The 27,963-nt window shown below is 43.0% G+C and overlaps 2 protein-coding genes across 3 annotated transcripts; both read left to right on the top strand.

The window, feature by feature from the left end:
- The first annotated feature begins 375 nt into the window (after positions 1-375).
- On the top strand, positions 376-17,129 carry LOC135233271 (MOB kinase activator 1B). Its single transcript, XM_064296641.1, has 6 exons — positions 376-548; positions 7,408-7,574; positions 11,746-11,839; positions 12,159-12,292; positions 12,622-12,785; positions 13,017-17,129. Exons 1-6 carry the CDS (start codon positions 535-537, stop codon positions 13,092-13,094), a joined length of 651 nt encoding a protein of 216 aa, XP_064152711.1. The 5' UTR covers positions 376-534; the 3' UTR covers positions 13,095-17,129.
- Positions 17,130-17,235: 106 nt separating this feature from the next.
- Positions 17,236-27,220, top strand: LOC135233269 (trichohyalin-like). Of its 2 annotated transcripts, none has more exons than XM_064296638.1 (17): positions 17,236-18,021; positions 18,743-18,892; positions 19,118-19,176; positions 19,622-19,700; positions 19,921-20,055; positions 20,517-20,581; positions 21,010-21,088; positions 21,571-21,741; positions 22,272-22,318; positions 22,861-22,945; positions 23,826-23,984; positions 24,311-24,424; positions 25,470-25,608; positions 25,704-25,784; positions 26,100-26,166; positions 26,483-26,732; positions 27,026-27,220. In XM_064296638.1, exons 1-17 carry the CDS (start codon positions 17,986-17,988, stop codon positions 27,065-27,067), a joined length of 1,758 nt encoding a protein of 585 aa, XP_064152708.1. In that variant the 5' UTR covers positions 17,236-17,985; the 3' UTR covers positions 27,068-27,220. The 2 variants fall into 2 exon arrangements, with proteins under 2 accessions (XP_064152708.1, XP_064152707.1); XM_064296637.1 differs by having other exon boundaries at positions 19,571-19,700.
- Positions 27,221-27,963: the final 743 nt, after the last annotated feature.

The raw sequence follows: 27,963 nt of genomic DNA, 5'->3' as shown, positions 1-27,963 counted from the left end.
AGGGGAGTGGTAGACCTTTCGCATGTTTGCTCACCTGATCTACTGTAAGCAATACAACGTATGTACCAGACGAAATAGGTACACAAAGAGTGGCCCTACTAAATATTAATCTTGTTTTTTTTAATTCAAAGATTGAGTTCTGCCATTCGTCTGTCATTGTTTGTGGGGTAAGTAAACAGTACAGATGCAGACCTAGACAATGTCACAATTTAAAGCATATTCGCCGCACGTTATTTTTTAGTTTAACTGGTGATTAAAGGAGAGAATACTTTGGGTCACTCCCTGAACAGCCCTGTCTGAAATGTATGGTACTGTTTATGTTCGTGTGCGTGTTCTCGCGAGAGTCCCTAGAGCTGGTACTTACTGAAGGTAGGAGAAGTTTGGCATTCGATTCTGGAGACGGAGAGGTGGTGACTGTGGGTTCTGTATTGTTTTGTGGACTGTCAGACAATAATAGTCTTTTACATCTTGGACAGACGGAGATAAGCCTTTCTCGCGTGCTCGTGTTTTTGAGAGCTTCTTTCACAAAGGGAAATGAGCTTTTTGTTGTGAGTATACACTGCTAACTCTGTCTTTGTGTCTGTGTTATCAACTTGCTTTTGGAAGCTAGGTTACTGCATCATGTGCTGCTCACAGTGCATAGACAGCGAGTCTTTACCGCAAGGCACAAGGCGGTAGCGAATTTCTCTAGTGAGCTACTACTAACGAGGTAGATTGTAACTGTCTTTTTTTCTTGGTAAAATGGGTTGCTTGCAAAGACCACGTTAACCCTGTCTTTGCGTTTATTGTTTTTATTGACGTTAATGGTAGCAAGCTAACGTTCGCTAGCTAGCTACATTGACAGTAGCCTCTGGATTGAATGGTCGCTTTATCAAATCTGCAGTCGCTTGCATTCATTTGAATTAAGTTAGGTGAGCAATAGCTATTTTAGTCACTTTCTCAGATTTACTTGCAAGCTACTGTAGGTACAATCTACCATGTGCATTCTGTTTGATGATAGACTTACAAATTGGCTTTAGATGAATCTAGCTGGACACATAGTCGTAATTAATCAGTTTATTTAGATTTATATATCATTTATTTATTATTTTTTTGGTAGAATGCGTTTAAATTCAATTGCATTTCACTTACAGTTAACTTAAATGTCATGGCTTGAAAGCTAAATTAAGTGGTTTGTTAGATCTAACATTAGCTGTGATAGCCAGCTGTGTCTAACGTAATCAGTTGTTTATTTGCTGTTTGTTTAGTTATTCATTTGTTTAAGACAGTGATTGAGTATCTAAACTTCTTCTACCACGGGGAACAAGGATGGACATGCCTTGTGGAAATATTGCATTGCTGCTAGATTCATACGCAGTCAACGCAAAAGGGCAACTTGCTTCCTTATTTCGGTATGGCTACTTTGACCCAGTTATAATTTACACTATCATACATTATTGTATGATTATGTATGCTAACTGACCTTACATGTCAACAGTTCAGATCATGTTTTAATGTCTCTTGGGGTATCATTTATTGTGTGAAGATTTTACAGTATGTTTCCATTCTTACTCCTGGGAACGATGCATTATATCTGTAACCAGTGTAGTCCAAGGGCGACTCAAGCTCTCCACTTTCCACAACTGCATTACCAGCTCCAGACAAATGACCCGGGTAGCACACTAAGATTGTGTGCGGACTGTGCGACGCAACAAGGCATCATTCCGGGTATGCGTCAAACTCAACTGAATAAACGTACTCGCACACTTTGGAAAGTTATTGCTGTTGTGTGCCAGTTCAGTTGCATATTTGTGTGTATTAACGGATTTTCGTTTTGTTTGGGCCTATTTCTTCTAATTGTGCATATGGAAACTTGAACTCACGCTCAGTACTCACACGCTGATGTGTGTGTTGTCTGAGTGTTTACGTTTACAGTACATTATATTCCAGATACCGTTGGCTCACTGAGATTTTTTTGTTGCCGCACTTTCAGTTAGCAACAGTGAAGTGCTCAAGCAAATGCCTGAATTAAAATGATTTGATACACCCCGAGGAGATCTATGTATACATGCAAAAATGAATTTGCCTGATATTAAATTGTAATATTCATGTCAGAAAGCTGAAATGGGTCAGTTTTCTCTGTTTCGGTAGTGAAACGGGAAGCAGGCATTAACTTGTTGCAGCATTCTGTTCATTCGTCTTTTGGTTCTCCATTTCGGGAAAGAAGGAAGCATGCTTAGACAACAGCCCTGACTCACCGCTTCTCCACCCTGACATGTTTTTCTTCTTCAGATGCAGCTCATGTCACAAGATATTTGTGTATGTTCATTTGTCATTCAGTAATCTTTGAGAATGAGTACTTGTGCAATGTTTTGGGTAAGAACAGCTGGGGCGATAAAACTAATTATTGTTATTTTTAATACAATACAATTGACAGTAACTTAAAGGATCTCAAAGTATAACTTGTAGGGTTGACCTAATTACGCAATTCGTCTGGTCTGAGCTTTTAAATTGCATAGGCTATTTGACTGGAGTGAATGAACTCATGGTGAATAGTCTGGCTGATTCATAGACCACATTTAACTTAAGGGCTGTGCTCTTTGTCTTTAACCTTGAGTAGACCTAGACTTTAAGAAGCTCTGCCTTTTTTTTCATTCTTACCCGTTGTTTTGTTTGCATCCACCAAACTTAATGCTGTGCAAGGCATGCTGAAACAAACACGTGTTATTTTTGTCAAAGGAAAGAATAGTGTCCATTTTCCCTTAGATTAATTTTGAGCCTCTAACACTTACAGGTAGGCTATATGTAGTCATCAGTGGAAAGCTCACAATTGTGTTCAAGTCTGCCAGTAATCTGCTTGTCAAAAACTGTTCTGTTGTGGGTTGCAGAAGGGACAATCTTCTTTGTCTTTTATATTCATCTGCTGTAGATTTGGTCATTTACTTCTGGAGTTTTTTCAGTCACAAAATGGTGGGCCTGCATATTGTATTCTGTAACTTCAACCAAGCTAGCTGTGATTGTTATTGTTTGGCAGGACAAATAATTGCGGTATTTCAGCTTGACACCTCATGCATTTGGGAATGGGCCAGATGAGTCACATGTTCAGAGGGCATCACACCGTCTAGCCTATATCTTGATATCTGAACAGTAATATAGGCTACATGGTGTTTGCACAGGACAGGTGTACATGGAGTAGTAGAATTGAGCTATGTTGCTAACAGCCTCAAATCTTGGATGTTGATTTCGGCTAAAATAGTATTTTGTTTTGTTAAATGCAGTTTTTAAGCTTTCATCTTAATTTCAAAGAACCAGGCAATTTACATGAAAGGACTCCAACCATAAAACAAACCCGGACAAAAGAATGTGAATGAGTATGTATCGATCAAGGCTAGTACAAAACAGTGCTTTGTGCTTTGAGTCCTTTCGCAAGACATTTTTCAAATTTATTTAAAATCTGTGATCTTCTATGCTAGGCCGTTGATACTCATGTTAGCAAGCCTTTGCAAATATGGGGCCATTAGACACATTGCAAAATATAAAATATGAACACTGCCTGGTCAGCATTGGATACGATTGCACAAAATCCACATTTAAAATGGCCATTCATTTAGGACATAAAACATACTAATACATCTACACTATACCAGTAGCCTACATGGTACACATTTAACCCTGTGTCTCCTTGTTGTGTGGGTTAGCCTACATCTTGGCGCTGGATACTATTATTATAATGCAACATTATAATACACTTTAATGATAAGTAGGCCTAGATATAATTCGAATGGGGATGTGGATCTCATTACAGTTAGGTTTCAAGTTTAAATCCCATGAAGGACTGCTGCACCCTTGTACAATGCAATAACCCTGAGCCACTTCAGTAAATATGCAGTTTGATAAATGGCTTCTGTGTAAGTCCCTTTGGATCAGACTGTAAGTTTGGCACATGGAGTATTATGCAATGCTCTCCAATCAGTCACATGGGATATCTTTCATAATGTGTCTTTTTGTTAAGTGTGTAAAAATAGTACCCTTCCAGTAAACTTAAATCTTATCACAAGGAAGTGATATCACTTAAGTAGGCAATGCATTCATATTCAACAATTTATTTTTATTTTTTTATTTTTTTGGATTGTTTTAAAAATGTGGTTTCCTGCATAAATTCAGTGATGCAGTCACGTCGCTCCCTGTTTGTTTTCAATAGCGCTTCTCACATAAGCTGTGAGTGGAGGAACATAACCCACTGCCCCTGGGCTGTTTCTCAACGCTGATCAGGCCCCTGTTTAATGGCGTGTGATACCGAGCTGCTGTCAGTGCCCAAACCCAGCGCCCCGGAGGACGCTGCAGTTTGCGGAGGGGGAAGGCGGAGTCTGTTCTGCACACCGAGAGGCCCGGTCAGCAGCCGCTCGACTCGACCGAACGTTCACATAGTACAGTCTCAGCCTTTCTAATGCTCAACCGGCGCGATAGCGCCGCTCGTGTTAGCGTTGATGTGTGACTACAGGAGGAATTCCGGTAATTACAGGGCCTTAAGAACGTAGCCGTGAGATTTAATTACAGGCCTAACTCAGAAGGATAAAGATCTAGGCTGCTGTCTCTGGCTGGGTCTATTACAGTTTTAAATGGCAGATCTATTCCTGTCTGTTTGTGGCACCGGGGGACTTGGTGTAGCGGTGCAGAGAAGACTGATTGGGCTTGGTTTTTTTTTTCCCGCCGTCCCCCCCCTCTTTATGTCACGTGCAAGCAGATGCGGTCCAGTGCTGGGCGAGGGGGGGCCCCGTGGTGCTTAAGCGGTCAATTCCCGTGTCTAATGTCCTAAGGTTCGACTGCAGCAGGTGCAGGACAATGGGCCGCCAACTTAAACTCACAATGCCGTGCTCTTATTACATCCGCAAGGCTACAGGATGAACCTGAGTCGGTTGCGACATCATTAGCAGTCGTTGGTTTATTCGTTCATTGATGCTCGCCTTGTCAACAAACCTAGGTGACTGTGTCTGGTGGTGGTTGCGTGAGGCGGCCTTGATTGATTGTGCGCTGTCTTAAGTGCAGGAGATTAAGTCACAGTTGATTTCATCATGCTCAGGTTGATCATATCTACACAGAGAAACAACGTGTAAATAACGTTGCAGTTTCGTTGTGTAGTCTGGCTTGTAGAAAGATTCATTATGTTCTCGGAATAGAGAATGAAACGGCGCAGAGGGACACTTTGTATCCTTAGGGCATGTTTTCTGTGAATCCCCGGACACATAGGAGAGATTTTATGCCACTCTCTTTAGGAATTTAATTAAGCTTTAAAAAAAAAAAGAAAACAGGATCCAGTCGTAAACTGTTTCAGCTCAGGATGCCGAGCAGTCCTGCTTATTTTTATTTATTCGTATTTTAACACAAAAGGTCCTGACGCCTCTGGTTCTTCCTGAGATTGCGTCTAATGTCTCAGCGGTACACACACACAAAGCCCTGCTTTCCAGATAGAGCGCAGTCAGCACTCACGTTTCCTTGTTTCACCCCCCCCCCCCCGTTTATTGTTTGCCCCCCCTTTTCTCTCCTCCGCCGCGTGGCCCTCCTTTGTTTACGGCTGAACGTGTTTACCGCACCACCTCCTGACCGGAGGAGCGTCTGAAGGTTCCTCCGGACAGACGGACAGGAAGTGTAAGGAGGAAGTGTAGGATCTCTCCTGAATGAACCGACAGCAGATGGCCTTTATAAATACACATGTAACAATTGCCTCCTGTCTTCCTGGAATGATTTAATTGGCTGTGAAATCTATAAATAGCCCTGTCGTTTTTAGTGTGAGAAAGTTAATGAGATGATACTGGAAAAGAGCGTCTTACAGGGAGTCTTGTGCCTTGTTGAAATAGAAGCAGATTTGATAACCTATGGGACTCCCATTGTGATGGAATTAACTTGGCTATTTATTGACACTTCTTGCCTGCGTAACGGCATTAAACCAAGGAGCTCTCAAGACCTGCAGGCTTCTGTGGTCTGAAGGGAGCGTGAATGGACTCGCTAAACAAATCAAATCCAGACACGATACGACATTGTAAAATGACTGCACGATGAGCAATTTGGAGGAAAGGTCTTGTCATAAAAGAACCAGCCGCCGTCCTTATCGTCTTCAGCCCCAGTGCTGTTTACTTAAGGTGGGCTGGCTGGGTAACCAGGCAACCACCCCGCAAACTCTCCAGCCGCCCCGTGATTGATGTTAGAGTAGTTTGCATGTTCCTCGGTTGACTGCAGCACAGGTCAGATAGCTCCATTTCACGCAACCGACTGCCTTCAGGATTGCGCTGAGACACAAGGATGTCAGTGAGGGGTGGTACAGAGTCAGTGCTTATAGCACGTAGGCTTGCCTTCTTTTAGTATAAAACAGGAATATATTTAATAAGAGAAATGCAGAACTCCCTACACAAGTGAGGACAGCAGAAACCCTACCCATCTTCCAGCAGCGACCAACCTCTTCAGCTTGCACCATGGCTCCCCTGACCTTCAAGCTGTTATTTATTTATTTTATTTTTTTGGAGAGGATTTCCTTTTGGGATGATAATGTTATAGGTCAACATTATTGTGGTATTTACAGTACTGATTGCTGTCTAGTCAGTCAGCTGTACACTGATTATAAATGAGCCTTCTGTGCGAAGGTTAATGCTGATGTTCTCCACTATTGTTAGCTGCTCAGAGCAGAGCATCTAGTCAGTGATTGTAATGTAATGTAAGCCTAAAACATAATTTTTAAAGTACTAATGTAAATACCTGAATAGCATGCAAGATATGTTTGCATGCATATATGCCTACATGCATTTCTGTACTGTTTGTGTTTTATAGGTTTAAAAAAAATTTTTATAGACTGGAAATACTTTAGTAATGTATAGATTGTTGCATATTAATGTTTTCAAATTAATGTTCTAAAATAATGATAATAGAAGTTGAATAAATGCATAATTTATCAGCCTATCCACATTAAAATGTGCAAATGTGCAGACAGATGCAGTTTTGGGTTGAAAAGTGAAGAGATTGACCCTCCTCTCTGAGCATGTACACTCATGCTCACAGTCTCCGGAATTCTGCCCCCAAGCTGCTTTGGCACCCAAGAGTGGAGAATTAATTGCGGTTAAAGTCATGATAATGAGCAAAATAACATGGGAAAAAAAGCACATCATTTAAATTGAAAATGACCTGAAGCTACACAGTCACACTTGCTTTGTTGCAGTTTCACGGAAAGGTAGACACGTGGCATTGCTTGAAGCAAACGTTTTGTTATTCAATCAGAGGATCCAACACATCTTAGCATATGCTAGCCCTTTAATGTTTTTAACTGCATATAGATCTTTCAGTTGTGTTTCTCTTTGAGAATGGCTGAGATCCTTCAATTCAGCTCCAGCGTGTGTAAAATGGGTGGGCCGTTTACGTGCGTTCCTCCTCTCTGTCCCGCAGCGGAAGTCGCTCGTCAAAGACGTTCAAGCCGAAGAAGAACATTCCGGAAGGGTCGCACCAGTACGAGCTGCTGAAGCATGCGGAGGCCACGCTGGGGAGCGGGAACCTGCGCATGGCCGTCATGCTGCCCGACGGCGAGGACCTCAACGAGTGGGTGGCCGTCAACAGTAGGTCTCCGCAACCCGGCAACCCGACGTTCCATAAAAGGGCAGTGAATTTACCTTTTAGCATTTAGCATCGTGTGCTCGTCTCGACTTGCGGCCGTGTACATTTAGCATTTTCAGTTAGAAGGTCACTTGCAGCATTTATGAAGGCGGTGCTGGAAAAGTGTTCAGGCACGTGCGTCGGAAGAACATGCCAAGTAAAGGCCGGTGCAGGTCGGAGCACGTGCCTGTTCTACATCGGAACGAGGCGGGGCGGTGTATCGGTCAGTCTCGAACGGCGCGCTTGTCGCCTTGCTTGTCTGCCCAGGGCAACCGACCTGCATTCAAAAAGGCTGCACGTACGTCCCGGGCCGAGCCAAATGTGTCCCCTGAGAGTCTGAAAGTGATTATGGCTGAAGTGTACTGTGTGTTCTCTCGGGCTGGATTTATCGCAGCCAAGCAAGAGATCGGGTTGGAGGGGTGGGGGTGGGGGTGGGGGGGGGGGGGCACGAGGACCTTCTACTGCCGAGCGCCAAGGGGAAGGGGGGGGGGGCACTTTCTGGAATAATCTTATTCAAAATGACAACGCAGCATATCGTAGCTAGTGGCTGTTTCCCACTGTGGAAAAAGGAAGCGCGCTGTTTGATTTCGGTGGACCTTGCTGTCGTGGAAGTGGCCGGAATAGCTGGGTAAACACAAAGGACAAATGCACCTCCCGAAAGACAACTCGAACATTGTTCTCATGGATCTTGTAATGCGTGAGCACATACAGTAGAGTATGTAGGTCCCTGTTCTCTTCTGTTTGCTCTATAGGCCATTGAGCCGTTGTTAACTTGTATTGATTCTCCTCAGTGGTCTGCCGGGGCTTCGCTGCTAGATTTCCTCAGGCATTCTGGGAGGACTGGAGCTGTGCAGGGTGAATGGGGATCCCTCAATGGGCAACTGACCTGAATTTAAAAATAAAAAAATAAATGGAATTGCTTTTACTAGCAATGACTTCTGAATGTAGCTGGAGCTATGGACTGTGTACATTGCACAGGAAAGAAAATGGTACAAACTTAAAGATGTTTGGCTTTAGGGGTTAATGCAGCACAGTGTAAAGCAATGAAGTGAATGAAGTGGTTCTGAGGGGGAGTGGAAAGAACCAGGGTGCAGTGGTAGGCTCTTAAGATGTAGCTGTAATATAAAATGTTCAATAATCCATAAAATATTTAAAAAAAATACTCAGCCTCTGTGTTTGTGTATGGCTAGGGGTTTTTTTTGGTCCACATTCTCCACAATGTGGTATACTGACTTTACAAATAATTTGTTATTGAGTAGCCATCTTTGGAGGACTTGGCTGCATATGAAATAGAAATTTGAGTTTAACATGTTTGGGTTTTATGTTGGCATATCCTAAGTAACTGCAATGCAATCTAATGTAAAGTAGCACCGTGAGTAGTTATGTTGCTCAGATTTAATCCCTGCCTGCAGGGATAGAATATGAGTGAGGTGACGGGACCTCACCCTGAGCAAAGACGAGGCTGGTTTCACGTCTGTAATCTCGCACTCCGAGCCCCTGACCACAGTGCGGAGGGTCCTCTGTCACGCCATACCACGGGTCACCTCAGGGAACTGCAGAATGGCTCGTCAGGGCAGCCTTCCAAACGGGATTCGAAGTAATGGCCTGGAACCGGTACTGCGGGTTAAGAATGGAGCTGCGAACTTGATTGATTAGGCCTGCCTGGTCGCTCTCGGTAGAGGGGAAGCGTTCAAGAAAAAAGAAAGCTTTGAGCTTTGGCCGCAGATACGGAAAACAATCTGTCGGCAGGGGTCTGTATTAGCGACAGCAGCTGGCTCCGGTTTGGATTTCACTAAGTGGCCCTGTGTCCTTAAGGAACGACGGACACACTGGTCTCGCGATGAGTGATCTTGATCTTGCCTCGCCCATGCTGGAGAAGAGGATTTCCCGTCTGTCAGGACTTGCGCTTAATGACTTTACACTGCCTTATTAAATAAAACGAAGACCGAACTATAGTTGATTTCACAACTTCATTAGTCGGGTAGCTCAATCGATCCGATTCTCATTTGTTTCAATCAGCTGATGGACCGCCATTGTGTTGTACCTGAATTTCACATTCAGTGAGACGGGCTTGTACTGAGGGAAACTGACATGCAAAACGGCATTCAAACATGAAATCCAAACGTCCCACAACACGCTCCTTTTTCCAGCCCGGCGTCGGTGCTCCCTTTGTGATTTTTGCGTGTAGACAAATGAGCCGGAGAATGCGTTTCGGCGTGTTGAGCTTCCCCAGGGACACGCCCAGCTCGCGCGCAACTCCAGCCGAGGGCCAACGCGGCCGACGCAAGACAAGCGCACCGAATGTATGCGGGATTCCTGGTGGCAGAGCCCTTTCTTTTCAAGGATATCTATATTTTCTGCACATTTCTGTTTCTTCCCCCCCCGACTTAATGAGGAGAAGTGCCCCCTGGCACTGGCGTTATTGCGCTGAAATCAGTGGGTACATTTAACACCAGCTGCTGAACGCCCTCCGTTTCCTTTAAGGCTGAAGTGCCGGGGTGAGATTCGGAGGCTGGCGCTAGCCGAAGGTCACTCTTTGTACGAGCGCTCGCCGTCCTCGCTATCCGCAATGCCGTCGCGGCCGAGATTTTCAATTACCAGGCCCTTTGTGCTGCGGTGAACAGATGGGCATTACCTTTTCTTAACCTCGCTCGGTGCATTTTCTTTCTGCCGTAGCCGTTCCCTGGAGGGTACGCGCCGCTTTAAAACAGAAATTTGTTGCTTTTAATTTCCAGGGCCTCGACAGCATTATCCGTCTTCAGCGGTTATTTGGCAGAAGGGCCTTCATTTTAATTTATCTTTATATTTAATTTATTTACGGCGTGTGCCAGTTTAGGGAGGTGATTAAAAGTATCTCCTGATAGATGAGCAAAGTCGTAAAAAGTACAGAAGTGCCGTCATAAGCCGCCGGTACGGAACACTGCGTGGAGGCAGTCTTTCATTTTCATCTCGCTGGGAAAGTTAGGAGCAGAGCGGCGGTATCCGCCGGGTTCGGTCCTATATATCAAAGCCGCGTCCCAGCCGCTTCCCTTTAGCGTCTGAGCAAGGTCTTTGCACCGCAAGCGCTTTTGGGAACGACGAATAACGCGAGCTCGCTGTGGCTCCGAACGGTTCTTTCCCTGATAATTAGGCTAAGACCTACACGGAGATGTCCTTTTTTCCTCCATTTAAATAAATAGCTTCTGGAATTCTGGCAGTACTTCAAGTAATCATTTACCAGAACTACAGGACTACTTCACCACTGCTGAATGCGGTACACATGCTGCAGCTTGCTACTGTTATCAGGAGCCGTAATGGAGGAGAGTTCTTTACTTACTGTGACAGCTGGCCATTGATTTTTATACAAAAAAGTAGAAAAACTGGCCCCAGTGATGGAATGGGCTGCAACCCAGAACTCTGAGCATTGATTCTGCGTTGAATGATCTTGCTTGTTCAATATTTTACATTGTACCCTCAAATGAATATGTTATTTAAAACGCTATATAGATCCGTTGTGAATCTATTTAAAGTTATATTTGTTGGTTGATGCAGCTACTGCTGTCAGTTGATAATGTGGTTTGCTCTGCTTCCTGCTCTCACCACTCAGTAATGAATTCTAAATGTAATGTATTAAGGCAGTCAGGAATGGATTATTAAATTTAATAGCAAGATATGATTATTACATGGTCAGTAATACCTACAGGTGCTCTCAGCACTGAGATTGAGTGCCTCTACCCTTCTCAGACAATTTAACATGTAGAGGGAAATGTCCCATTAAACACAGCTGAATGTTAATTACCCCAGACTGTTGGTTCCCAAGACACGGGACACAAAATAAGCCAAAACCAGAATTGAAAATGAACTCACAGATATGCGCATAAACCAGTCATAAGATTTCTGAAGTGTGTGAATCTTCCCTAACTTTTGACTAATGAGTTTAATTTGCGTGTTCCCACTTTCTTGTTACTTTGGGTTGTGAGTAGCTAGCTGAATGGGCTGTCGTACACCGGCTGGCAGAGGTAATTTGTCTTGCCGTCTTGCTGCGTTACAAACAGCCGTTTTTAAAATGTAGTGCCAGACTGATTGCGCTACGTTGAGCAGCTGTGTTAGCCGCCCGCTCACACACAGGCCCTGTTTTCATTTCTGCTTCCTCAGCTGTAGATTTCTTCAACCAGATCAACATGCTTTACGGGACCATCACCGACTTCTGCACGGAGGAGAGCTGTCCCCTCATGTCCGCCGGGCCCAAGTAAGAACTCCCTCCGCCTTCACGGCTTTCCGTTCGACTTTATGTGAAAGCTACAATGTATCGTCTTCATTTAATTAGTAAAGCCATCTTCCAGCTAGTTTAGTCTAATTGCGTGCTGTTAAATACATGTGGTTTTCACTTACACGTAATTATCTTTTTAGATGTTGCTTTCCCTGTAATTGCTGCTATAGCCCTAATAGGTTGTGCTTTATTACCAAATTAATTAGGGCTTTTATCCTGTTGATTTACTCTCCAGATTAAGTGCATGCTGAAAGAATAACAAGACAATGTACTGATTTGATTTAATTTCATTTTGTAGGTATGAGTACCATTGGGCTGATGGGACCAATATAAAAAAGCCAATCAAATGCTCTGCGCCCAAGTATATTGATTACCTAATGACCTGGGTGCAGGATCAGCTCGATGATGAAACGCTGTTCCCTTCGAAAATAGGTAGATCCAGCTATTCTGTTTCACACCCTTTAATTCTCTCATCGAAAGTTATTTCTGTCGCAAATCTCTAAAATTAGTTGTTCTTTTTCTTTTCCATACAAATGATCTTGCTCTCTCCCACCTTTGTATATTGTCAAGGAATATGGAAACGAATGCAAATATGCAATTACATAAGGCATTTGAATTCCTTGTGGTGAAAGGGGTTTGTCTTTTTGATGTATTTCCTGTTGAGTCGGTTGTCCAGGCAAATCTCCATCAAAGGAGGCGTTTTGACCGTAGGCATAGACTGGATTTAATAGTCCTCTCACCCTCGCCCCCTCTGATTTTAGGTGTCCCCTTTCCGAAGAACTTCATGTCGGTGGCGAAGACCATCCTGAAACGTCTTTTCCGGGTGTACGCCCACATTTACCACCAACACTTTGACGCCGTCATCCAGCTTCAGGAAGAGGCCCACCTGAACACGTCTTTCAAGCACTTTATCTTTTTTGTTCAGGTAACCGGTTTTATTTACCGGGTGTCTACACTGGGGAATTCTGCCGAGTCACAATGTCCATTCTGAGACCATGTCTTGCCAAGGCCTGATTGTGTTTTATTTGCCGCCATCTGTTCGAGGATTCATCATTTACCAAGATGAAGTCTTGGTAAGCCTAGTTCGACAGAGCTCAGGTACTTAACGAAAATACTGAACTGTTAACTTTTTTTTTTTTTTACCTTTTCCTTTCAGGAATTTAATCTGATAGACAGAAAAGAACTGGCTCCGCTGCAGGAGCTGATCGAGAAGCTGACGTCCAAGGACAGATAAACGGAGGGGACGGAATCTCTCCTCGCCCAACGCCACGCAGCCGATCTCCTCCAGTCTCCCCCACCCCCATGTTTTCTACGACCCGGCTTCGTTCTATGTGCTACACTGCGCGCTAACGTTTTAGGGGAATGTCTCTTAGAGTCATGGGGATGTAAGGCACTCTCCGATGCTTAGCTGGGTGTTGGCAGGTCTCGCTTCAGGCATGCGACTTTAAGCTCGGTTCCACAGTGGCGAGCGAATGCTTTATTTTTTAAGAGTTGTCCCACTGGTGCCCTAGCCCCCCTCTCTGAGCCCCTGACCTTTTTTCAAGTGCCTAAGAAAGTTCACCGTCAGACGCCAAGCAATCGTAACAGTCCCTCAGATTTATAACGCAACCAGCCCCAACTTCAGTGTGAAGAAGGGAACAACAGTGAAATGTACGGTCTCCTTTTATAGGTAGGTTTTGTGTGCAGCATTCAGATGTTTTCATCCCTAGAAAACTAATCAGAAGTTTGAAAACCTTTCTCAATTAAAGCAAAAAAAAAACCAAGGTCCCTCCAGTAACCTAATTCCAGAATTGTTTTAATACCTAGGGAATGTTTATTTTCTCCGTGTTCTAGAAATGATGTGAATCGAATGGAGTCTGAGATTTTGCAGAAGATGACAGTTCAGCGTAGTCTCATAAATGAGCCCCTTTCTGCAGACCATACCAGGCTTTTATGTACATGTTTAGATTTTGTATGTGCATTAATGTTTGATTTTACTTTCCTGTGTGCCATCTGCCATACGTACCTCATATAATGTTTTTCTTGAGAAATAACGCTAAGCACATGTTCACCAGAATCTGTTCCTACTGACTGCAAAAACGATAGATTTTGATGACTGCAATGCGCTTAAAATGCTAATTTTATAATCCGCACCTTTTACTTTATGTTGCTATCGGAAGCCACAGGAGAATTGCATCAAAAAGCCACAAGCGTGACCGTATTATTACGGTCAGTTCCCAATACAACTGAAGTCTCTGGACTTTAATAGCAATGGGGCCATTTGTGCAGGTTTTTCTGACCGTGCACATACAATTGCCCAACTTCGGTTTAATCGTTTCCTGATCGCTTCCAAATCACTTGCACACCACCCTATGGTCCTGTCCTGAGTGTGCTTGCTTTACCTGCTTTTGTCATGGATGCACAATGTAGATTTTGTCCTGTTATGTGCATTTGACCTTCTGTTTATAAATGGTTTCAGGCTTCCAATACTTTGACCAAGACAGTTAAATGCCCAACACAACTCTTGATATCAAAATGGAATATACACAGAATTTTTGTTATACCACACACCCACAGTATATTAAATTGAGGGCAGACATGTTTGCCTAGGATGTGAGATCCAGCTAGCTGTGAGGCTATATTGGTGAGGCTGTTTTGGCAATCTGGTAAAATGTTGTCCAAACCTCCCCATTGAACCCTTCTGTGTTTTATATCCCCTCCCCTTTCTGAGCTCATAATTAGCCCTTCGAAGAGCACGTTTTTTTGTAATGTTTTTTCCAACATTCTAAGTGGTCTAGATCTCCATTGCTTTCAATTACCAGTTGTGGTTGTTACATGGGCATTAGAATGTTCAGTTTAGAACATTCTAATCACATATGTGATCTTACACCTTAAAGGGTTAATTGTCTTTGACGGAGTTAATATTGGCATGTATTTGGCATCACTTGCAGTTTGTTGTTTTAAGACCTCAATGAAAGAACTTTCTTTAAATGATGTTCTCACTGTAAAATGATACACTTAAAGGTCTTTTTTAATGTGTTGTTTATGTTGCCTTTAACACACTAGTACTGTTAAATAGTGTTGAGCATAAGCACAATTACGGAATATGGCTTATAGCTATTATTTAACGGAACAACAAGAACACTTATTCTGTATTGATGCTACAGAATTACCTTCACTTTTATTTTTGTCTCAGTGGTTGCCAGCAAAGCCTTAAGAATTTGAACCTTTATTCTCTGGTATTTATTTAGCAATTTTGTTCTACACTGAATTTGTATGACCAAAGGAGTGCAGGTATTCAATTGTAATCTAACTTTTTTTCTGATGAGGGTGCGGGGGCCTATGCACCTGGCGTCCATTTCATTGATTACCAGCCATGCAGATTTTTTGTTTGAAATCGCTTTGAAGCACACTTCAAAAATATCTGCCTTAGAGGACAGTCACCAGAAAAGATATCAGATACAAGGTTGCAGCTCCTCAAACCTAATCAGCTGAGTGGAATTTTGGTCAGAAACCAGCATTATTGTCAGCTTGGTAGCTTAGCAGCTGTATTTAATGATTTCTAGGGCTCAACCCATAACTTTTTATCCTGATAGCACCAGCAACAAATTTGCATACTTTTAAGAAGTCGTTGATGCAAAGTGGTTGGTCAGTGTGTACATGCATTCATTCATATTTTTTTCTTCTTCTGTATTTTACTTTTAGTTGTATTTTCTTTTTTTACCTGCTGATTCTAACCCCCACAGTTGCATTAATGTCACAGTGGGTATTGATGCCATACAATAGAATCCGTAAATCTGATTGTGGAAACTGTGTGATACAATTTCCCCATGTAAAAATGCCAAAATGTCTTCTGGGGACTTGTTATTGAGGGATTAAGGCATCCACCACAAGATGGAGCAGTACACATAATTAACACCCTGATAACCAGCACCCACATCAGTATTCCAGGACCAGGGTTGGGGGGTGGGCGGGGGGGCAGGGGGAACCTTGCTGTAGGCTAACAAGATGTCCACCTTACCATTTGGGCATCGTAAAGTTGTCCCATGGTAGTGTCCATACAGTGCGGCCTTGATTGTGAATGAAGCCAGTGCAAATTAAGGGATTGTTTGCAATGGATTTTCAAAATTATGATCACCACACACATGCACACAAACACTTGGCTTACTATGCAATTTGTATGTGTACCGCTCAGTGGTTTTGCAGTACAATGGGATCGGAATATGGTATATGCCCCTGACACCTAACTACAGCTTATTGCCTGTTTTCAGTACAGTCACTGTAACTCCTGAAATATTGCCTGAGTGAACATGATGATTCAAATGATTTAATGAACAATAAACTGCATTCAGAAATCCTGTACTGCATGTAAGAAGACAATTATCATGTTTCAACTTTATCTTGTTTTTTTTCTGCATTGGCAGAACTAATATGTATTTAAATAACATCTACTGAGGGACAGTTTTAATTGTTTTATATTTGGATAATTCAGGAATTTTAATACATACTATATAGTATGTATAAATATGATTGATTTCTCACGGTCTTTTGTCAAATATACATTACCAGCTTTAAGTAAATAGGCATGTCATACTAGAAACCTGTCAATGGTGAGACTAGCATATGGGAATTATACATTTTAAGAATCCAACACTACTGTTTGAAACACACTGCAGCTTTGTATTTTAAGTCACCGTATAGCAGCCTTTTGAAGTCATTTGTGGGTAATGCTCATGGCTTGCACAATCATATGTTCAAAATATGACTTCTGTTACCAGGTGTAAAGGTTAAAACATTGTCCCATTAAACTGCAATGTTAGGGTTTCTACATACCCTCCGGTAGCATGCAGTCTTGCTCATTCCTGAATAACTGAATTTGAAAGCTTTTTTTCCCCGATCTGCATTTTTCTTTGCTGAATTTTTTTTTTTTTTTTTTGAACTTATCTGTTAGTGAGCATTTATCCCAGTTAATGCAAAACGTATACGATGTCATGACCTGAAAATAAACTGTTTGTGTAAAATTTGGGATGTTGAAAAATCACAGTGCTAATTTTGTTGAGATCTATACGAGAATGGAGGCACACTGGCAATGTATGTAAACAGACCTTTCACATTTTCTTGGTTGTAGGCTACTAACCTATACCACTTTTTTTTTTTTTTTTTTTTGACGAGAGTTGTAAATACGATGTGTTATGAGGTGGAATTAAAGATACTTTAATCAACTGCAGGAATTTTGCGGTACGACAAGGAATGCTGTTTGTAAGGAAATAAAAGTTATGTTTGAACACTTTGACATTTGATATCTTTGACCAGAAATCCCTGTTTATTCCTATGATTTGACACTACAGTTCGCGCAGCTGGTCAGGCGACAGGCTACATGGTCAGATTCGGAAACGACGAGAATCCAAATAAAAAACACTAATATAAACAACCAAGAAATAAGTTTAGCGTAGGTCTACTTGGTTACCGAACATATTGTGTGTAGCCTACGCTATATAGCCTATAGAACTGTTGAGCTGAAAAAAGCTTTTTTCTCCCAACATAGGCTACAGTAGAATACGCGGCCTGCCAATATAAGAGTAGAGCATAGGATACGACTCATTCACTTGACATTTGTTTATTCTGCTGTGACGCGTACTCATAGGGAGTCCCGTGTTGATCGCCATTCGAACTGCCTGTTATCGCTGCTCTTTTGTCACAATGGATTCCTTTCATTGCATTATGACATCAGGGCAGAATGTCGTTTATACTATACTGTCAGGCAATCTGCAAACGACAAACGGCACAACCAAAACATCATTTGGCCTAATAGTATAGCCTAATGACAGATGGGTGGTATGCCGTTCGGATAGATGGATTTAGGCAGAAGACCACATAGGTCCTGGTAAATAATACTGATAACCTTCTTTCTGCTAACATTTACTGCCGCACTACATTCTACTTAGGTTAAATTTAAGTATTTCAAGTTCCATGTGTCTATTTATTTACCCAGAATGATTATTTGAATTGAATTTGCCTGGTACAATCGAATATTTTCAGTGCCTTAACGTTATGCAAGTGCGGTGTGTTGGCCTACGCTGTAGACTTTTCCTCCGTCCAGGTCTAACCAGAGCCTCAATTTACTGGGCCCAACTGAGGATGAGGTCATGCTGAGAAAGCGTCTCATGGCTGAGGAGTACAAGGTATGACTAACATCGATACCCTATTCGCACTACAGGGGTGCAAAGGGGTTGAAAGTGAAAATTCCAGACTGCACATGGGCTCAGTGGAATCATCAACTCAGTAAGCATAAGTCTTAATCTGCAACCTGGGCCCAGCCAGTCCCCATGAGTACACAAGGTTTTACATGTTTATAAAGCAGTTTTGATTAAAATATATTGGTTTTGAATTTTCAACAAGGGATTAATCCTAACATTCTGACAACCTACCAGTAACGTTTCAAATGAAGTAAGGATGAGGACTGTGATATAATGTAATTGTTACGTTATTAAATTACATCGCATTTACGTAATTCTATAACGTTACTGCAACGTTGCAGAACAGTGTCCATGAGGACTGGTTATTTTGCGACCATAGAGCAATGTTGTCACAACGTCACCTGACGTGGACAGTGTCCGAGGACTATTATTTTGCGACCATTAGAGCAAGTTGTACTTTTAATGTCAGCGCTATTGAGGCTATAATAGCATGATACAACTATCCTGAACAATGTACTTTGTAATGCAGCGATAATTGTAATCACTATTTTAGCCATATTATCTTATCCAAAGCGTAAGCTACTAATGGGCTAAAATAATAGCGTTTTCGGATCATTTTTTCGCTGTGCTAATGGGCTAAAATCATGATCCGTCGTTTTCAAATATTTTCTTTCCCTGTGTTAATGTGACGTTCGCGCTGTCGCAGCGGGCCTTGGTGGCTCAAATAGAGGAGCAGAGGCAAATGCGAGAGCAGGAGAAGACGGCGCGGGTGGATGAGGATAGGAGACGGATGCAGAAGTTTCGAAAAGACGCATCTGCCAAGAGACAGGAAGCGAGTGTTCTGCATGTCTCACAGGTAATGCTCCGGGTCCCATTACCTTATTGAGAGAGAACATGTCGTTATGAATCCATGCAGAGAAAAAATAAGTTTAGAGGTTCCCAGATTCCGGAGACTAACCCAGAACCATGTACTGTACTTCAATGTAGCTGACAGGACGTTCTTTTATATAAGGGGGTGATATGAACTCATGGCTTGTTTCCATTTTCCCTCTGTCCTATGCTGTTATGTGGGGGATTTTAGGTGCGCCCACGGAAGTCAGAAGAGCCTCAACCCATTATGACGTCCTCACAGAATTTCAGGTACGTTATTTGACCATGACGCAATGCCGCAAGCTGACCATGACGCATGCCGCAAGCTGTTTACCCCTTTGAAGAGTACGTTTTTTTGTAAATGCCCCCCCCCCCCAAATAAATAAATAAATAAACTTAAATAAATAAATAAATAAATTGGGTGTTCTAGAACTCCATTGCTTTCAATTCCCAGTAGTGATTGCTAGGTCAGCATTCGGATGTTCACAACATTCCAATCACATATTTTTGATCTTACAACTTAAATGTTAAAATGTTAAATGTTTAAAGTATACATATGCAGGTTGAGCTTGTGGTGCTAACGCCCTACAGGAGGCTGGGGGCATCTTCTGCACCAAGACCTTATCTCTATCCCCCCCACCCCCACCCCCACCCCCACCCACAGCACTGCCAATTACGACCCAAGGTTGAACGTGTCTGTACTACAATGTTTCAGGAGAGTCTCTGCACCCAGAGCTGACCACAGCCAAGCTGAGATGCTACAGAAGAAGCACCTTCGTGCTGAGGAATACAAGGTATAATTTACATTTGAGTCTGTTGATACTGTATCAAGACAACAAGACAGCAAAAAGCCAGTCCAGTGCCAAACACTGCCTTTATTATGATAATTATTCATGTTTAAATATGTCTTTTTTCTTCCTTCATAAGGCCAAGAGTAGGCTACCATTACAATGATATCAAATCAGGTGTTAAAATGGAAGAACCTAAAAAATCTGGTTCCCGCTCCTGTTGCAGCGGGACTTGGTTGCTCAGATTGAGGAACAGAGGCTGCGCCGGGAACAGGAGAAGGCCACACGACTGGAGGAAGAGAAGAAGATGGTCTGGGAACAGCAGATCAAGCAGGAGCTATCGCGGACTAAAAGACAGGAGGTGAGCTGTGTGCATGTACTGTAGCAAGCAGATAGTTCCCTCAGAAACCTTGTCTGACAATGTAGGTCTGTACCTGTCTCCAAAATTAAATTAAAGTGGCTATTATCAAAAACACACGTTTATTTTGACATGTTAAGCCACATATAGGCATATATACGTATTTACCTTGATCCAAGGTCCCACCAACAACATCTTGAGAACCTCTGGAGGTATGTGTACCCTTGCTTGAAGACCTCTGTATGTGCAACCATTGCTGCTAGAATTATGAAGTTATTGGGTTGTATTCTATGTATAATTACTGGTAGCTGGAGACGATGTGGACTATGCATGAGCAAGCATATAGAAAATATGAGTATGTGATTCAAAGCTCAATTTTGTGTGGGACCAGGGAGTGTCTTTGGCTATGACTTCATTCCCCCCTTGCCTGGGTAATGCTTGTGTGGACCTCTGGTGTGCTGCAGTTGCTGCTGAACACCAAGAGAAGAGAGGAACCTCAGACCAGCAGTGAAGCCACACAAAAACACAAGTTAGTACCTATATATGGGCTGCTGGGTGCCGCATTCATTTAAGGCACTGTTCTAGTACATGGATGGGCCCCATGGTCTGGCACTGAAATTTCCCCATGCCTGTGCAAATAGTGGATGGCAGCCCTGCAGGACAATTTACAGTTGACTCTAGTGTCACCAGGAATGGGAGTTTCATTAGGCTGCGATGACATCATCTCATCAATCATCAGCAACCCCCGCTGGTCAAAAAGCAGAGCCCATTTATATATCAAGCCCACACCACTTGCATACTCTTGCACCAATCTCAGGAGCGCATAATCCTTTACTGCACCCCTCCCCTCCACCCCGTACATCCGTCCAGAAATTTGACCGATGCCAATGTTTAATTAACTCATGCCCATGTGCATTATGTAGGCTACAATATTTCAACGAGTTTTTTTATGTCTAGATATATCCACCACGCCCTTTGGGATCCAGTGAAGTCTGAGACCGCTCTGAGGAAACATCTGAAAGAAGAGGAATATAAGGTGTGGTTCAGGCGTACGCGGGTCACGTTCCATTGAGTAATTTAATAAAGACTGCTTTAAAACAAAACCAATACCACAAATCTGATGATTTGCCAATAAAAATGTCCAATTCCAGACTTCAGGCTCTTACACTACCCTCTTCTGCAGGGATCCTCGCAATCAAGTATCACTTGTATTTTGCGTCTTGATTTGCGTCTACATCTTGTTTTCATGCTGCACTTGTATCTTCAGCCTGTAGTTCCTTATCATATCTCTTGTAATCATGCCTCTTAAGTTGTTGCTTCAGTCTTAGCGATATACTCTCCTGTGTGAACCAGACTTGGTGATAATGGCTATAGATAGCTGCTACTTTATGAGAACTGTCTGACGTGTTTGCATGTGTTCCAGTGACCTTTAGTATGAACTTATCCTCATTATGGAAATGAAATCCCACAAAATCTTTGGCGGTAAACGAGCGGTCTGTAATTTTCCCCCTGTTGCAGCGCGACCTACAGGCACAGATCGAGGAGCAGCGGCAGCGGCGGGAGATGGAGAAGGAGGAGCGGAAGGCGGACGACCAAGCCGCGGTGCAGACTGAGGAGAGGCGGCTGAGGAGCGAGAGGGAGGTGAAGGAGTGGCGCTTTCCGCAGGACACGCTGGGCAGAAGACACGAGGTGAGCTGTGCACGTTTTACAGACCGGCAGTTACCCTGAATCTCATCTCCCTGCCAATGCTGCAGGCTGCATGCTTGTCTCTAGATATCAGATGTTATGTAGGTAATACCTAAAAGTATTCTAATCCTTAAAAATTCTGTTACTCAGGGTAGTATAGGCTCTTTTTGTATGTATGTATGTATGTATGTATGTATGTACATATTATTAGGCAGGCAGCGCTTATCAAACATCAACATGGCATTTATTCATGTATTAGCAAGAAAGATTTGATTTGGGGTGAGGGCTGGAGGATGGCAGAGTGGGCTAGAAAAACGTATGGCCAGTTTCACCCTGTACACACGCACACACACACACACACACACACAGTGCAGTCTGTTGGCCCCTGATGTTATTAATACCCTATGATGTACTGCACCAATTGTAATATCTGTATGTATTGCATTGATTGTAGTACTTGTACTGGTTTTGTTCAGATGACAACGTGACATGATTAATACTATCCAGTGTAATACATGTGTGGGTCTTCGCAGGTGACCGTGGATTCTCACGCCTCCATGGAATTCTCAGAAAGTAGCAAGTAAGCACCATATATATGGCTTTATGCGATCTAAATATTATCCCCAAGCAGCACACATCATGCATATACAAATTATAGCATTCAACTTAAACATCTCATATGAGACTCTGTTAGCAAAAATCTCACCTTCACAGTCCTTATAGCCACGCCCCCTGGCTTACCCTCCCTTATGTTAAAATTTCACATTTATGTGTGTTAGGGATGATGGGTATTTCAATGTTATTTATTTTTATTTTTTTAATTTAACCTTTATTTAACCAAGTATACCCCATTGAGATGGAAATTCTTTCACAAGGGACCTGACATAAAACACAAAGCTACCCAACAAGACAGTTGACTATCTAGTTACGAACATCTAATGGGGAAGGTGACATTAGTATAACGGTAATTAAATAGCAGAGCAGAGGTTAAATGCAGGAGCATACTTCAATCACAGAGTGATGAATTGCATGTTTAAAATCAGCAATTGAAATGAATGTGCTGTATGTAAACCTGAGTATTTCATGGAGGGCTAAGTTATGAAGAGGGTTTTCTCTGCCCAGATACGCCCATAACCTGAGCTGCCTTCTGGACCCCGCCCAGCTTGAGCTCATGCAGAGGAAACGCATCAGAGACGAAGAGCACAGGGTGAAGTTTGTGTGCTCGGGTTATGCGCATTATATTTACACATGTAAGGCCATTTTATACACACTTCCACAGATAAAAACCATTGACAATTCCAGAGGTGGAAAATGCAGGTTCAGAAAGTAAAAGTTCTCCCCCGTATTTTGGTCCAATCTCCTGTATTTGCTAATTAGCACAATTCTTGAGCCAGAAAGTAGACCTAATTAGTGAAATAAGCTGGCTGAGTTTATGAGTGGAAGAAGCACATGGCAGGACTTTTACTTGCTGACCCCTGGACTTTCCAGCTCAATTCTAATGGCACAAAAACTAACTGAGCAGGAACTTCTCAGACAGGAGACATCCTGGGAAAACCAGGTTGGTACTGATAGTGTCAATGGAGGACCAGTAGGGGGCACATTTCCCCCAGGACAACATAAATTCAATGCCAATGTGCAGTTACAGTGGTACCACAGCATAGTAGGTGCTGTCCTTCAGAAGCACCACTGCAATAAAGGTCTGCCTTAACAAGTCCTTACAATGAGACTTAAAATCTTTTAGAAAATATTAGCTTGATTTACTTCTTGCTTGTAAAATTGTGAAATTGTCTTACCAATGAGGTGAGACATTTTATGAGTCAAAATGCCTCACCTCATTGGCAATCTTTTTGTCTAATTAGCAAAAAGAGTAATAGAAATAACATTTGAAGTATAAATACAAGACTAAATTACTTATATACTGAAGCAATGCAGGTTAAGTACCTTGCTCAAGGGTAAAACAGCAGTGTACTACCTGGGAATTGAACCTGTGACCTTGAGGTTACAAGACCAGTTCCCTTTCCCATTATACCCATACACTGACACCCACACACCTTTACCGTGCTTATGTGAGGTTCTCCCCATCGTAGCGGGAATTAGACATACAGGTTAAAGACCAGCGGCAGCGGCGGGCGAAGGAAAAGGAGGAGCTGCTGGTGAAGGAGCTGGCGCAGGAGCGGTCAGAGGACAGGAGGCTGAAGAGGGAGGAGGAGTTCAGGCAGCAGAAGCTCCTGCTGGAGCAAAAGAAGGTGAGGTCGACCGAACAATGTCCGGTTTGAGTAATTGATGGAAAAGGTTTTACCGGAAGTTTGTAATGAATGAGCGTGTCCATGACAGCCTGGTCTGACAAAACCCACCTGGTCCGACACTGGTTCCAAGAGGGTCCTTCTGGGTCCAACAGGACGGTAGATCTCCAGGAACAGGGTTGGGCAGCCCTAAACTAGAGAGCATCCATCACTGCATCAAGCCTGGATTTGAATGTTATTTTATAAAATGAGTCGTTGCCTGCTCTGCCTACTGTCTGATCCCCTCCCCCCACACATTCTGTGCTAAGCCGAGGTTCTCCCTTTTGCAGAAGGAACTGGAGGCGCAGATGGAGGAGCAGAGGCAGTGGCGGGAGAAGGAGGTGCGGCTGGCGAAGCAGCAGGAGATCAAGCAGCCAAAGTTCCAGCAGGATGCCAGGAGAAAGGTGCGCCGTTTACTGCATGCTTTAATAAAATCATGTGACACTGAAAGGTGAGCTTGGGCCACAGACAGGTTTCTTGAGCAAAGACAGACAGTAAGTTAATCACAGCTTGGCCATTGAGTCAGGACACATAGTCCTGGCACCCTCAAAGAAGAAAGGTCGTCACTGTGATACAGGCGAGTTTTGAGACAAAAGCACACGTGTATCATGTGTAACAAGATACATAACAAACCGGTGCCTGCCCGCGGCAGATGGGTTCCCCCTCTGAGTCCGGTTCTGCTCAAGGTTTCTTCCTGCTATCAGTCAGGGAGTTTTTCATTGCCACTGTTGCCCTAGGCTTACTCTTCGGGGGCCAGTTCTCTGTAAAGCCGCTTTGTGACAAAGCTCCTTTGTTAAAAGCGCTATACAAATAAAATTGATTGAATTGATTGATTGATTGATTGACATAAGTAACAGCCTGCTATTACAGGTTTAGATATATGGCCAAGCTTCTCCCATTATATATAAATATATGTAAGTTATAAAATGTAATTATTGAATTATGTGTAGAATTGAATAGCTTTTTGTCAGTTATTGTTGTTGCCGCGTTTGCATTGGTAATACTGTGTAATTTAATACCAATAAAGCTCCTCAAAGCTGAAAAATGTAGCCCCAGGCCCTCCTAGTTTCACTAGTACAGTAATACTGTACGTGAGTCATCATCATTAATTTGGTCTTGACCCAGAAGGCTAAATACCCCAGACAATGAAAATATGACAATTGTTATCACTTTGTTTGGCATTCCTTATAATATATATTTTTGACTGACTGCGCCAGTGGCATGTTTGAGCTGCGAGAGGGCGAGACAAAATCCGGGCTGTCTTTGGCCTATTGCCTTCATTCTTTGTATTGTAAAGTATAACATGTAATGTGTATAATGTATGCACTGTGTACTGTGAGTAATTTATGTGATGTGTGTTATGTGTGCAATGTGTATAATGTATTTAATGTGCATAATGTGTGTAGCAGGTCATTTCTGTAATGTGTGTAATGTGTGGATCCTGAGCAGGGTCTGCATCCGAATTGGAAAGAGGAGCAGTTGGACGGGACACAGGTAGACGTGGCTTCCCAGCGGTTGCCTTTGGTGGCCAGGAGGAACCAAGACGTCTCCAGGCAGCTGCACTCTACAGAATACGTCTCCCTCAAAGGTGGATGAGCATCTGAATAACTGCCAAATGAAAATACCTCTTCCTCCATCTTGGTAGTTTTAATAAAACTTGATTTTGTTTTGTTTTACATCTAGTGTGCAAGAGCTGGGATATGCTTGGCTATACAGTGCTGACTGTCCACACAAAGGATGCAGCGAGCCAGACAGATCCTCATGGTACTTTTCTAATACTGCCTTGATCTTTAGCTTACTGACATCATTTTAACCCCAGCCAGCATGTTTTTTAATTTGTGGAAATGTTAACCTATTACGTTCTTATGATTTGTCATGTTTCAAAATGGTTTCTAAAACCTACATGTGCACAAATTTTCCTGTATAGTTGGAATGCTGTGGTTTGGGGGTTGTATAAGCATTGTATTAATGTTGCCATAATGTTGATATTGTAGCACAACCTTAGACAGCCTTACTGTAACAGTTGAGCGGGCTCTGTTCAATAACAAAGTTTTGCCTTTGCTTTGTCCCTCAATGCAGATGGTTTCATGCAAAGCGTGGAAACGACTGTACGCCCCACACCGCACCATGTGAACCACAGGCCCAGGTACGCTTATCTCAAATCCACAGAGCAGCCGTGGGAGCCACCCAGAGCTAGCGCCTTCTTATATCAAAAACCAGTCAATGACGGCTGTAGGACCACATCACTCCCACAGTATGGAAGCAAATGAAAGGAAAATAAAAAAACAGGGAAATGAAAAAGTTCATTAAAAGACTAAAATCATTACATGTGCCTGTATCTGATGAACAGCTGAAGTAAAAATGTAACATTTTGGTTACTAAAAATCACTGCTACACATTATGTTTATTAAGTTGAATTGTTAATTCAGCAGTTTCAACAGTTCATTACGTGTGTCGTCCAGGCTACCGTCGCCCCCGGTTCCCGCCGTACAGAGGTGGCTTCAGGACCAGTCAGCTCAGCCTGAGTGTCCTCCTTCGGAGGGGGGGGCCGAGGTGGACCGTGCGCGCCCGTCGTCCTCCTCCGGGCCCTCCTCCTCCTCGGGTGGCTTTGTGCGCAAACCCCCCTCTACCCCCCCTGTGCAAGACTTCCTGCAGAACGCCGATCACACAGTGCAACAGCGCAACAGTGAGCACGGCAGTTACGTGCGTCAGGTAAGGAGGACCCCCCCCCCCCCCAAAAAAAGGTGGTTCACATCCCTGGAGTCAGTATTCTAGAACTAATTGTTACCTCAGAATTAGAGAATGTTCAGTTAAGAATGTTCTAATCACATAGCTGTGATATTACATCTTAAAAGGTTAAGCTACAAATGGGCATATTTGTTCCTCTTGGGTCAGGTTGAAGAATGTGGAAAAATATATTCAGCACTATGCTATGTGTAGCATGTGATTATCCAGCAGCACATTCAGTGCTTGAGAGTGCGTTTAACAGGTGTTTTGACTTTCAGAGCCAGCAGGAAAACCAGACCGATTTGGATCCAGATTACTAGTCATCTCAATGTCCCAAAGAGCACTTCTGGACAACCTTTCACTCCCTGATCAATATGCGTGACCTTACTGAGGATTGTGTTCAGAATCTGTTTTTGAGAGACCTGTATATGAATTACCATCTGTTCTCATTAAATGTTAATCATTATTATGTATTCTGACTTGAATGCTTATAGTAAAGCAAGCAGCTTTGATGCACACATCTTTCAACAGAGATTTTAAACCAGTTAAGATGACCTAGCATATCAAATAAATGAAAATAATGACTGAATCACACCTTCCATGAATCGCACCTTCAGTTCGACTCCAGAAGCCCCACCCTGGACTGCAATGGACAGTAAGCAGTGCACCTTGTCTTGTCTTAAGGGCAGGGAGGAGGTGGCTTTGTCTGTTGTTATCTGGAATTCATGCTGCCATCTGTTGGATACAGTAGCTCTGTGACAGCAGCTGGCGGGCAGTGCTATCAGATTAGATGCAGCAGGCCAACAGATGGCACGGACTTGAACAGCGGCGATTTGAACCTCGGTTATCAGACCGACCATTTCAGCCGTCCACCTATCTCTCGTGCCCCTGCTGTCTCTCACACGTGCTCTCCCTCTTTCATGTGGGCGATAGTGTGGCTTGTTTTCATTAGGTTGGCAGGTGTGTACGTATGTGTGTCTGTGTGTGTGTGTCTTTGGGGAAGAGGGGGAGGAGTGGGAGTATGTTAAAATATAATTTGTCAGATCTATCTGTCTATTATTTTAAATTTTATTTATTACTTAATTTTTTTTTTTTTTTTTTTGGATGCACTGGCAACCGAGCGTCAATTGGGGAGTGTCCCCCTGAATCGCTGGCTTGTCTTCCAAAAAAACATTTTTGAAAGCATGGCATAACATTCCGTCCAACCATTTTGTCA

This window comes from Anguilla rostrata, chromosome 10 (genome assembly GCF_018555375.3).
Source record: "Anguilla rostrata isolate EN2019 chromosome 10, ASM1855537v3, whole genome shotgun sequence".
In the NCBI taxonomy this organism is placed as follows: Eukaryota; Metazoa; Chordata; class Actinopteri; order Anguilliformes; family Anguillidae; genus Anguilla; species Anguilla rostrata.
The sequence above is the reverse complement of the archived record's forward strand: the minus strand, read 5'-3'. Positions and strand labels throughout refer to the sequence as shown.

Excerpts from the sequence above, each read along its gene's own strand:
- LOC135233269 (XM_064296637.1), top strand. The coding sequence starts at position 17,986 with ATGCTGAGAAAGCGTCTCATGGCTGAGGAGTACAAG. Across the intron at positions 25,609-25,703 it reads AGAATACGTCTCCCTCAAAG|TGTGCAAGAGCTGGGATATG; the intron begins GTGGATGAGCAT and ends TTTTACATCTAG. Across the intron at positions 26,733-27,025 it reads ACGGCAGTTACGTGCGTCAG|AGCCAGCAGGAAAACCAGAC; the intron begins GTAAGGAGGACC and ends TTTGACTTTCAG.
- LOC135233271 (XM_064296641.1), top strand. Across the intron at positions 11,840-12,158 it reads CTCATGTCCGCCGGGCCCAA|GTATGAGTACCATTGGGCTG; the intron begins GTAAGAACTCCC and ends TTCATTTTGTAG. Across the intron at positions 12,786-13,016 it reads ACTTTATCTTTTTTGTTCAG|GAATTTAATCTGATAGACAG; the intron begins GTAACCGGTTTT and ends TTTTCCTTTCAG.